The sequence below is a fragment of the Phyllobates terribilis genome, unplaced genomic scaffold, assembly GCF_046119375.1.
Source record: "Phyllobates terribilis strain yellow unplaced genomic scaffold, ASM4611937v1 Scaffold_2__4_contigs__length_985480577, whole genome shotgun sequence".
In the NCBI taxonomy this organism is placed as follows: domain Eukaryota; kingdom Metazoa; phylum Chordata; class Amphibia; order Anura; family Dendrobatidae; genus Phyllobates; species Phyllobates terribilis.
Genome location: NW_027362762.1, coordinates 454,429,402 through 454,441,817, shown reverse-complemented (window position 1 = coordinate 454,441,817; position 12,416 = coordinate 454,429,402). Strand labels below are relative to the sequence as shown.

At 42.3% G+C, this 12,416-nt stretch overlaps 1 protein-coding gene across 4 annotated transcripts in view; it reads left to right on the top strand.

The window, feature by feature from the left end:
* VAV1 (vav guanine nucleotide exchange factor 1) overlaps positions 1-12,416 on the top strand; it is a 156,940-nt gene that overhangs the window by 18,402 nt on the left and 126,122 nt on the right. For all 4 annotated transcript variants that reach the window (XM_073665646.1, XM_073665644.1, XM_073665647.1 and 1 more), the window contains exon 2: positions 9,188-9,304. In XM_073665646.1, the coding sequence (XP_073521747.1) occupies positions 9,188-9,304 (117 nt within the window). The remainder of the gene's footprint in view (positions 1-9,187; positions 9,305-12,416) is intronic.

Genomic DNA, 12,416 nt, shown 5'->3' with positions numbered 1-12,416 from the left:
ATGCCTGTGTGTGTACAGTGCGTGTATATGCCTGTGTGTACAGTGTGTGTATATGCCTGTGTGTACAGTGTGTGTATATGCCTGTGTGTACAGTGTATGTATATGCCTGTGTGTGTACAGTGTGTATATGCCTGTGTGTGTACAGTGTATGTATATGCCTGTGTGTGTACAGTGTGTGTATATGCCTGTGTGTACAGTGTGTATATATGCCTGTGTGTGTACAGTGTGTGTATATGCCTGTGTGTGTATATACCTGTGTGTGTGTGTACAGTGTGTTTATATGCCTGTGTGTGTGTTTATATTCCTGTGTGTGTGTTTATATTCCTGTGTGTGTGTGTATATGCCTGTGTGTGTACAGTGTGTGTATATGCCTGTGTGTGTGTGTGTGTGTATATATGCCTGTATGTGTGTGTGTGTATATGCCTGTGTGTGTATATGCCGGTGTGTGTGTATATGCCTGTGTGTGTCCATTGTGTATGCCTGTGTGTTTATGTGTCTTCACACATACGTGTGTGTGTGCTTCCCTGCGTGTCTGCATTTTTGTGTGTGATTGTCTGAGTGTGTCTGTGCATTTCTGTGTGTGCTTGCCTGTGTGTGTACTTGTCCCCATTTCTGTGAGTATGTGTATCTGCGTGTGTATATTAGGGCTCTTTCACATGTCCTGATATTTACGGGACTGGAGATATCCGTGTCCACCTGTGTGTCATCCAAGTGACACATACTGGCGCTTGGGAATCAGTATACAGTTAGCGCTGTTCCCAAGAGCCGGGTGCTGAGCGCTGCCCTCATCATAGATCCCTGCAGGCGCTGTGATCAGCAGCAGCGGGGTCAATGATGAGAGTAGTAGTCTACTCCCACCGTGTCCGTGTCCAACTGTAAAAATAAGAATAAAATAAAAAAATCCTTATACTCACCTCCCCTAAGTGTCACCTGCTGTAATCCGTGCGAGCGCTCACGCCGAGGAGAATGACTCCTGCAGCGAGCTTGCTCCAGAGCTGCGCTTAGTGAATGACAGGGCACCGCTTGTTGAGCGCAGCTCCGGAGCCCACTCGCTGCAGGAGACATTCTCCTCGGCGTGAGCGCTCGCACGGATTACAGTGGGTGACACTTAGTAGAGGTTAGTATAAGGTTTTTTTTAATTTATTCTTTTTACAGTTGGACACAGCTTGTATAGACTATTACTCTCATCATTGACCCTGCTGGTACTGATCGCAGCGCCTGCAGGGATCTATGATGAGGGCAGCGCTCAGCGCTCTTCCCAAGCACCGGGTGCTAACTGTCATCAGTGTGCGGGACTTTTTGCGGTCTGGACAGCAGGTAAAAAACAGACATGCCAGCGTGTTTTGCCCACGGACACCACATGGTCTGTAAAAAGTGGAAACACACTGACATGTGCACATACGCATTCATGTGAATGGGTCTACGTGTGTCAGTGTCTCTGGTACGTGTGGAAACGGTCACCGCATGTACTGACGTGTGAAAGAGCCCTTAGTATGTGCGTGTGTGCGCTTGTTTTTGTGTGTGTAAGCGCGCTTCTGCATGTCTGTGTGTTCTTCGAAGATTTATTATATTTGGAGAGAGATGGGAGAGAAATTTTAGGAGACAGAATGGGGAGATGTGTGAAGAAACAGTATGGTGAACTAGGGGAGGGGTGGGAATGGGTGCGGGAACAGAATGGGGAAGGGATGTATAAGACAGTATGGAGAGTGGGGGAATAGTGTGAGGAGACAGTATGGGGGGAGAAAAGTGTGAGGTGACACAGCACAGAGACTAGGTAGTGAGGGGGAAGGTATAGAGATGCGGCAGTATGGGGGAAACAGTGTGAGGGCACAGCAAGGAGGGAACAGTATGCTGAGGATGGGGAGTGTGATGAAGGGGCACAGTATAGAGACTGGGCAGTATAGGGGGGACACCGTGTGAGAGGACAATGTGAAGAGGGGGCCCAGTATGGTAAGGAGAGGACAGTGTGGAGAGCAGGTACCATAAGAGGGGTAGAGTGTATGTCATGTTTTGTGCAGGGAGCATTGTAAGAGTTAGGTTTATTCAGGGGCTCAGTGTAGATATTTTTATTCAGGAGCATTATAATGACACTGCTATCTTTAAGGGCATCGTGTCGGGATGTGCTGCAGAATACCGGAGAAGATGGAAGTCTGCAGAGACGAGCTGTGGATGAGAAAAGTCATCATGGAGACTGGACAAGAGGGAGACGAAAAGAGAGAGAACGACTCTAATCAGAGAAGACGTCTCAGGTAAGATACCTGGATGTAAATGTTCATTTGTGATCCTGCCTGCGTCTCATCAGTACTGTGGTTCCGGTATGGTCCGCAGTCTGATGATGACTGATAACTCCCAGTATCTCTATTGTTAGTTACATACTGGGAGTTGTAGGTTTATGTGATACAAAGATATATGGGTCTGACCTGACATTACAAATGATGGTGGTTCAGATGATGTATTCATGTACTGATGAGTTTGTGCGCGTCTGCGTGTTTGTGCGCGTCTGCGTGTGTGTGCGCTTCTGCGTGTTTGTGCGCTTCTGCGTATCTGGAATAATATGTATTTTGTAAGATGTGTGTATGTAAGAGTCCATTGTGGTGTGTAATAACATTCATATGCTTGAGGCACCTTTACTAAATCTATTAGGACTCACTCACATGTGTTAGGGAATTCCATTTGTCTTTCCACATTTAGGAACAGACAAGTGAAATTTGCTAACCTTGTCATAACCATAGGGTTGTACTTGTAAGGAGCGGGTTCAGGAGCTGAGCCTGCTCCATACCAGGCAGATGTCGGCTGTGTTACATAGCCGGCGTCTGCCTGTAACAGCAGTGATCAGAGCTCGCCTTGATTGCTGCTGTTTTGAGTATTTAAGTGCCCTTGTCAATCACTGACAGCAGCATTTAGCTAGCACGATGGCCGGTGCATGCAGTCACCTGCTCCCTTCTGCCCCCTGTGACGCAGTTGCAGATTGCTGATGGGTTGCCAGTAGTGCTGAGTGAGCGTGATCGGATAAGGTGTTATCCCAGCATGCTCGGGTGTTATCCAGGTATCTTGTAGTGCTCTGCTAATATGCTCGAGTCCCTGCGGTAACATGTTTTGCGGCGGTAGACAGAAGCAACATATGCAGGGATTACCTAACAAACAGGCAATTCCTGCATGTGTTGCGTCTGTCTACCACCGCAAAACATGCTACCCTGGGGACTCTAGCATATTAGCAGAGCACTACAAGATACCTGGATAACACCTGAGCATGCTGGGATCACACCTTATCTGACCATTCTCGCTCAGCACTAGTTACCAGGTGCTGCTGCCATGTTAGTCGTTCAATGAAGCTCAGCCTGAGGTTGGCCTCCATGGAAGTGTCACAATCCAGGTGCCTGACGTTATTGCAGCACCCTCACTTTGTAGTTCGCAGTGACTGTAATGTCTCCCTCCTTGCACCGATCCTATGACAGGAAGCGAGTGGCGGCAGGGAGAATAAAACGTAATTTTCTCCGTGTAGCCAACGCTTTTCCATTAAGCCGTCTAACCAGGCTTTAAACCCTATTTACCTGCAGATTACCCCTATATCTGCAGATTAATAGCGTTTTTCAAGGTGACAAGTTACCATTAAAGGGACTCTGGCAGTACGGAATGACTGTTCGAACAAAGTCCTGCCGCTCAGTGCTCCACAGCGCAGCCAATCATGTAACTATAGTGCATTATAGACAAGCATAACAAGTAATAAAACTGTTTATGGTGGGCTGTAGTGTGGGCCCCTAGAGTCAGTTCCCCTGGTGGGCCCTAGGCACCCCAGTCCGACCCTGGGTGTGAGCGAGTGTGGTGCCACGTCAGTGACTGAGTGGGCCACCTCTCCTCACTCGCTGGTGCCTTCTTGTACCCGTGTTGACAGGGGGTGTCTGTGTAGAACGGTATCAATCTGACCATACGCGTCCTTGAGGGCGTGCGGAACGTCACGTTGATGCAAAGGGCAGATCCGTATCACGTGATCCGTTTGACATAATAGTGTTGTCAGGTGGGTGGCGGGGTGTGGATCCATCACAAGTGGTGGCAGCGGTGGGATTCTGCGGGGTCTTTCTGCTGCCATTTCTTCACATTGGTGGCAGCGGTGGGATTATCCGGGGTCTCTCTTTCCTTTCCTCCTTTCCTCAGTTTGAAATGTAATTAAGAAATGTCAGTTAACAGGAACAGTGGAGGTCAAGATCAGGTCTGGAAGACCAAGCAAAAGTTCAGTGAGAGTTGCTTGTAGGATTGCTAGAGTGGCAAATTAAAACACCATCTTGACTGCAAAGGACCTTCAGAAAGATTTAGCAGAGTCTGGAGTTGTGCTTCATTGTTCTACTGTTCAGAGACACCTGCACAAATATGGCCTTCATGGAAGAGTTATCAGAAGAAAATCACTCCTGTGTCCTCACCATAAAATTCAGAGTCATAAGTACGCAAAAGAACATCTAAACAAGCCTAATGCAAATTGAAAGCAAGTCCTGTGGACTGATGAGGTTAAAATATAACTCTTTGGCCACAATGATCAAAGGTATGTGTGGAGAAAAAAAGGCACAGAATTTCAGGAAAAGAATATCTCGCCAACCATTAAGTATGGGGGTGGATCAATCATGCTTTGGGGTTATGTTGCAGCCAATGGCACAGGGAACATTTCATGAGTAGAGGAAAGAATGAATTCAATTAAATTTCAACAAATTCTTGATGAAAACCTAACACCACCTGTAAAAAAGCTGAAGTTGAAAACAGGATAGCTTCTACAAATAAATAATGATCCTAGCCACAAGTCAAAATCCACAATAGACTACCTCAAAAGGAGCAAGCTGAAGGTTTTACAATGGCCCTCACAGTCCCCTGATCTGAGCATCATTGAAAATCTGTGGCTAGACCTCAAAATAGCAGTGCATGCAAGACGACCCAGGAATCTTACAGAGCTGGAAGAATTTTCCAAGGAAGAATGAATGAAAATCCCTCAAACAAGAATTGAAAGACTCTTGGCTGGCTACAAAAAGCGTTTACAAGCTGTGATACTTGCAAAAGGTGGTGCTACTAGGTGCTAACCATGCAGGGTGCCTACATTTTTGCATCGGCCCATTTTCTTTTTTGTAATTTTTAAAATGTAAAAAATTACAATTTTTTTTTGTCTAAAATACAAAGGAAATGTGTCATTTTTAACTTTAGTCCTTTTAGAGGTAGTTTCATCTTCAAATTGCTTAAATGTTCACAATAACAGTAATCAGTAATTTTGACCAGGGTTGCTCAAACTTTTACATGCCACTGTAATGATATAGTAGCTAATGACAATATTGTATGCAAAAATAGAGTTTGCCCTCAAAAATGTATGTGAGAAGTGGTGTAATTCACCCTCACCCAGTTCTCGGGGGCAGCTCTAGCCAAAGCTATGTGTCATTACTCTTCTAGTCTGTAACAAGTGGTGAGTCTGTTCCTTAAATAATTTACATTTCTATTTTGTATCTGTTGATAGATGTCTTTCTTGTATTACTTTCTTTTTGTGGATCCACACACTGATGTACTGTAAATTGTATGGCAGGTCATGTGAGTAGTAAGTGTAATGCTGTACTTTTTCATGTTATTTTATTAAAGAATAAAGTGAGTAAAAAAATGTAATTTACATATATTAGAAAACTACATAGTTCCCTATTTTATAAATTTAGGCTACATTTATATTATTGTGCTGCTTTTTGTCATAAACAGAAACCAAAATGCATGTTCGAATCCATCTCATAGTGGACACCAGTGGTGCCTAATGACTTATAATGGGCTCTGTCATTTTGACAGGAAAGTCGTTCTGTAAAGAGTATTGTTTTTTCCCACCCAAAAAGATGGAACCTGTGATGGAAGCCTAAAAACAAAACTATGCTTTGACAGCCAGCTCTTGAGAAGCCAGGATACATAATACATGTGAAATAACAAGCTATGCTTGTAAAATAGGATATTTTCAAGTATAGAGAGTGGACATCTTCCTAACAGAAGCTGCCTGAAGAATGAACGGGTCACTTCTTTTACTGCTTAAGGGTTTCCGAACACTGAAGTGGTTAAAGAAGTGATATAAAAAGGATCATGTGCACAACAATGTCACTTTGATATTGCTGTGCACTAGATTCATTTTTTTAAGTGAGTTTGGTTGTTTTTTTCAGGTGGAATCTGGCTGAAAAGATAGAGCTTGTACATACCCGATGGGCATATTTATAGAGTTTTTGAGGAGTGTTTGGAGCAAAACTGTGTGGTTTCAATTTCTGCTCCAAAACTCAACAAAAAGACTTAGTGTGAACACACCGTTAGGGCTTTAATCACGCCAATAGTTTTTAGTTTGTGTTACAGATGCAAGTTCCAGCCCAACCGCAGATCCTGTGATCAAAACTTAACAGCATCTGGTTGAGATTTGCATCTGTAATACGATCTAGAAACTACTGTCACTATAAATTTGTGTGAATTTGCCTTTAAATTAATTTTGTGCTCAGAAAAAAATCCATAAATTCCTCTTTACCCCAACTTTTGCCATCTGCGGGCTTGGTCTATTATAGTCAAAATGAAAAATCAAAATTATTCTAAATTAAAATTAGTAGATTTTGTAATTGGAATCTTCATGTTTTGGAAAGGATATTACAGTCAAGTAAATGAATCTACAGTATATCGGTGCTGAGGTGAGCACACGATCACTCCAGAAACGCCAAAGTACCAAAGGCCGCAAACCACCTGACAATTGGTGGAAAAAAGTGTTCTCCAAGAACTCAGCATGTATACCTTATAGAGAAGAGCAAATATACGAGTTCTGAAAAATGTATCATGCCAAATGCTTGGCAAAGAACATTATCTCTTTATCTACTCTGACTTCCTCCTTCTTTCTTTGATAACGTATCTTCCTCTTGATATGACACCTACCTTAAAAAACTACCTTCTTCACAGTTAAAAGGTTGCTTACAATTGTGAGTGAAACTCTTCATTTAGAACAGAATATTACTATAGTTTGATCTTTTTGGGCAATTTTTTTTCACCTTGCAAGTGGGATGTATCTCATATTATCTTAGCAATGTTAATGAATCGAAGAAGATTGATCAATGCTGTACATTTCTATGAGGTTCCAACCACTCAATTGTCAGCTGATGGTTGTTGATGCTGGCATGAAAATGATCATCGGCAGCACATTGCCAGTAAATAAACTCTGATCAACTTGTATACAGTCTAGTCTATTGACACTTGTTAACAGGCTGAAATTAGCTTGTCTAAATGGGCCTTAAAACATTTTCTGAGATATATAGATTCCCTAGGTCATATGTATGGCAGGCAGGAAGCCATGATTGTTTAAAATCCCCATTTTATGCCTACAGCTCCCTAATAGTCCTATGTATCTCAATGGTAACAGATGACAAATAATCCTTTTTTAGTCTGATTTCCTTCCTTCCACCTTAGCTTCTTGCAAACCTACTCTTTGTAAGTTAGCAATAAGTAGACTTAATTAAGTTTTCCTTTCATAGATCCTATTGAAATTAAATTTTCTGGTAGATTCTTCATTTTTTTATACTATTACCACTTGAATGCAGACATCTTCAGGTGTCTTTTGTTTATTAGAGTTTTTACTTCTGTAAGTTTCTTTGTACATTAAAGGGAACCTGTCGCCTGAGAAAACACTACTTACCTACAGATATAGGGTTAATCTGCAGGTAAATAGCATTACATTGCTTCCAGCCAGCTTAGTGCAAGTGCAGCTGCTAGGAAAAAATGAATTTATTTCCTCCCAGGAGCCGCCTGCTTTCAGTCATGGGGGCCTGCATGGAGTGGCTACAGTTACCACTCACTACACTGTGAGCGACGGTTGTAAGCACGCCCCAGCACTTTGATTGACAGATGACTCTGCAGCCCAGGTGACAGTTTCCCTTTAATTCTAGGACACCATGGTGACTTTCAAGAGAATTTGCACAACAATGACAAGATTTCTACAAGTCTGTTATCAAAATGGAATTGTTGAATAAATGGTCAGTAAAACTATTTTGGTTGCACATGACAAACAAGCATAAATTAAGACTAGCAATAGGCAAATGATGTAAATAAAGATGATTTATACAGTCATGTGTGGTTCATGTAAATATGTTCTTTCAAAAAAAAGGAAGCGCCAAATGACATATCTGCCATTGTTATAAATAAAGTAGTATGCAAACATGTACACTGCTTTCAGTGTTTGCAGAAGCGAAGTTCACTCTGTAGCTTTAATACTCAGTATAGATTTTCTTCCATTGGATAAGGAACCGGTGCAATGAATGCAGTAATAATAAAAAGCCACTGGGCACTGTCTCATACAACAAAACTCCCAGGGGCTACATCACGTCTTTTGTACAGAAGATAGGGTTGTTTTTTATTGCACTCGCCACGCCACCTCTCAACTATGGCACATAGCTACGGTACATTTTATTATGAGAGCATCTTCTAGAAAGAGGCTATTGCCCCTTGTTCCTCAGCACTCCTATAAACTGTCCAGAACAGCCAGTCCGATTCTCTGCTTTTCATCCCTGTTCTGTTTCTGGAAATCAGCACCACTAATGTCCATCTAACTAAGTTCAGACATGCCAAGTTTATTTTTACTGAAGAGGCCATACACAATGTTTTGAAGCTTATACACGTGGCTAATATTATAGATCTGTATGGTAACTGTCCCCAATAAAATGCCCACAAAATGTTGTCTAAGATTTTTGTAGAGGCATACAAAAATGTCTTTCTAATGGAAGCTACATAAGTAAGCAAGAAACAGTACTATGGGTGGGTGTTGGTCAGTTGTCTCCCCTTACCTAATGCTGCTCTTCGAATAATTATTAATATAAATGTGTGTATATGAGGGAGGGGGCATTCAGTAGATGTAGTAACACCCAATGATTTTTTTTTAGTTAGGCATTAGATGGAAAAAAACTCTGCTTATTTTGCTCCACATTTGGTTGCTACATTTGATATGTACATTATAGTGTGTTGACCAATGGTTGTGAAGACCCCCATACATATTAGACTACTGTCGACCGAACAGGCCAATATCGACAGGCTCAGCCGACAATCTAGTGTGTATTGGGGCCTCCCAACATTCCCCCTGACAGATGATGTCAGGAAAGATAAGGATCTGGCATGTCCGATTGATAAGGTGATAAGAAATGAGTGAGATAATAATGCTTTTAATTTCTTTCAGTTTCTTTGCTTGAAGAATATTCGGACCTTCCTCTCAAACTGCATTGAAAAATTTGGGATGCGCCGAGCTGACCTCTTTGAAGTATTTGACCTGTTTGATGTCAGAGATTTTGGAAAGGTATACACTTTGACTTTGTATTTATAACCTGTAAGTAGTAGATTAACGCATTACCATACTTTGTTCTCTCTGAATGACTGTATTGATCTGTATTTCAAAACTATCATAAAAAGGAAAATGTACACTCTTTAAATGCAATGCTTGTAAATCTATTTAAATGGAACCTGTCAGGTTGTTTTACCATGGTTACCATGCCTTATTACATGACCTGACAATTTATTTATTTATTCATTTTACTCGCTTATATAGCGCCATTAATTCCACAGCGCTTTATAGACCTTATCGACACTGTCCCCATTGGGGCTCATAATCTAAATTGCCTATCAGTATGTCTTTGGAATGTGGGAGGAAACTGTAAAACTCAGAGGAAACCCACACAAACACGGGGAGAACATACAAACTCCTTGCAGATGTTGTCCTTGGTGGGATTTGAACCCAGGACCCCAGCGCTGCAAGGCTGCAGTGCTAACCACTGACCCACCGTACTGCCCTATCAATCTTTCCAAACGCACTGGTCAGTTTTCTCTGATACAGCAGAATCAATAAAATATTAACAGTGTACACAATCTACATATGGCCGTTTTTTGTGTGTTTTTTTTAGATTTTATTGATTCTGCTGCATCACAATGCACAGATGTACAGTACAGAAAAGTGTTCAACCATGATTGACATCCCTATGTCTACTGTAGTCACCACAAGCTTCTTTCAAATCTTAGCAAAGCGTTGTATTCCTTGGGCATGTGCAGTAGAGAGAGGTGTACATTGTATTATTTGGGAATGTGCAGAACAGAGAAGTGTATGTTATATTTTATAGGCATGTGCAATACAGAGAGGTGTATATTGTATTCTATAGGTATGTGCAATACAGAGAGGTGTACGCTGTGTTCCTTAGGCATGTGCAGTACAGAGAGGTGTATGTGGTAATCCTTGGGCATGTGCAGTACAGAGAGGTGTACGATGTATTCTATAGGCATGTGCAGTACAGAGAATTGAACGTGGTAATCGTTGGGCATGTGCAGTAGAGAGAGGTGAATGTTGTATTCCTTGGGCATGTGCAGTACAGAGAGGTATACATTGTAATCCTTGGGCATGTGCATAGAGAGAGGTGAATGTTGTATTCCTTGGGCATGTGCAGTACAGAGAGGTGTACGCTGTATTCCTTGGGCTTGTGCAGTACAGAGGGTGTAGGTTGTAGTCTTTGGGAACATGCAGTACAGAAAGGTGTACATTGTATTCTTTGGGCATATGCAATACAGAGAGGTGTATGTCGTATTCCTTGGGCATGTGCACTATAGACAGGTGTATTGTACGTTGTATTCTATAGGCATGTGCAGTACAGAAAGGTGTAAGTTGTATTCTATCGGCATGTGCAGTACAGAGAGTTGAACGTTGCAATCCTTGGGCCTGTGCAGTATAGAGAGGTGAACATTGTATTCCTTGGGCATGTGCAGTACAGAGAGGTGTACGCTATATTCCTTGGGCATGTGCAGTACAGAGAGGTGTATGCTATATTCCTTGGGCATGTGCAGTAAAGAGAGGTGTACGCTGTATTCCTTGGGCATGTGCAGTACAGAGAGGTGTACGCTATATTCCTTGGGCATGTGCAGTACAGAGAGGTGTATACTATATTCCTTGGGCATGTGCAGTAAAGAGAGGTGTACGCTGTATTCCTTGGGCATGTGCAGTAAAGAGAGGTGTACGCTGTATTCCTTGGGCATGTGCAGTAAAGAGAGGTGTACGCTGTATTCCTTGGGTATGTGCAGTACAGAGAGGTGTACGTTGTAATAATTGGCATGTGCAGTACAGAGAGTCGAACGCTGTAATCCTTTGGCATGTGCAGTTCAGAGAGGTGTACACTGTATTCCTTGGGCTTGTGCAGTACAGACGGTGTAGGTTGTAATCTTTAGGCATGTTCAGTACAGCGAGGTGTACTTTGTATTTCTTGGGCATGTATCCTTGGCGTGTGCAGTACAGAGAGTTAAACATTGTAATCCTTGGGCATGTGCAGTACAGAGAGGTGTACGCTGTATTCCTTGGGCATGTGTAGTACAGAGAGGTATACAAGTGCTTCTCACTAAATTAGAATATCTTTAAAAAGTTAATTTATTTTAGTTGTTCAATACAAAAAGTGAAACTCATATATTATATAGAGTCATTACAGAGTGATCTATTTCACGTGTTTATTTCTGTTAATGTTGATGATTATGGCTTACAGACAATGAAAACACAAAAGTCATCATCTCAGTAAATTAGAATACTTTATAATATCAGCTTGAAAAATGTTTTTAAAATCCGAAATGTTGGCCTACTGAAATGTATGTTCAGTAAATGCACTCAATACTTGGTCGGGGATACTTTTGCATCAATTACTACATCAATGCTGCGTGGCATGGAGGCAATCAGCCTGCTGAGGTGTTATGGAAGCCCAGGTTGCTTTGATAGCAGTCTTCAGCTCGTCTGCATTGTTGGGTCTGGTGTCTCTCATCTTCCTTTTGACAATACCCCATAGATTCTCTATGGCGTTAAGGTCAGGCAAGTTTGCTGGCCAATCGAGCACAGTGGTAATGTTGTTTTTAAACCAGGTGTTGGTACTTTTGGCAGTGTGGACAGGTGCCGAGTCCTGCTGGAGAATGAAATTTCCATCTCCAAAAAGATTTTTGGCAGTGGGAAGCATGAAGTGCTCTAAAATTTCCAGGCAGATGGCTGAGCTGACTTTGGTCTTGATAAAACACAGTGGACCTACACCTGCAGATGACATGGCTCTGCAAACCATCACTGATTGTGGAAACTTCACACTAGACCTCAAGCAGCTTGGATTGAGTGCCTCTCCACTCTTCCTCCAGACTCTGGTACCTTGATTTCCAAATGAAAATTTACTTTGATCTGAAAACAACACCTTGGACCACTGAGCAACAGTCCAGGTCTTTTTCTCCTTGACCCAGGTAAGACGCTTCTGGCGTTGTCTATTGGTCATGAGTGGCTTGACACAAAGAATGCGACATTTGTAGCCCATGTCCTGGATACGTCTTTGAGTGGTGGCTCTTGAAGCAATGACTCCAGCAGCAGTCCACTCCTTGTGAATCTCCCCCAAATTTTTGAATGTCTTTTTCTT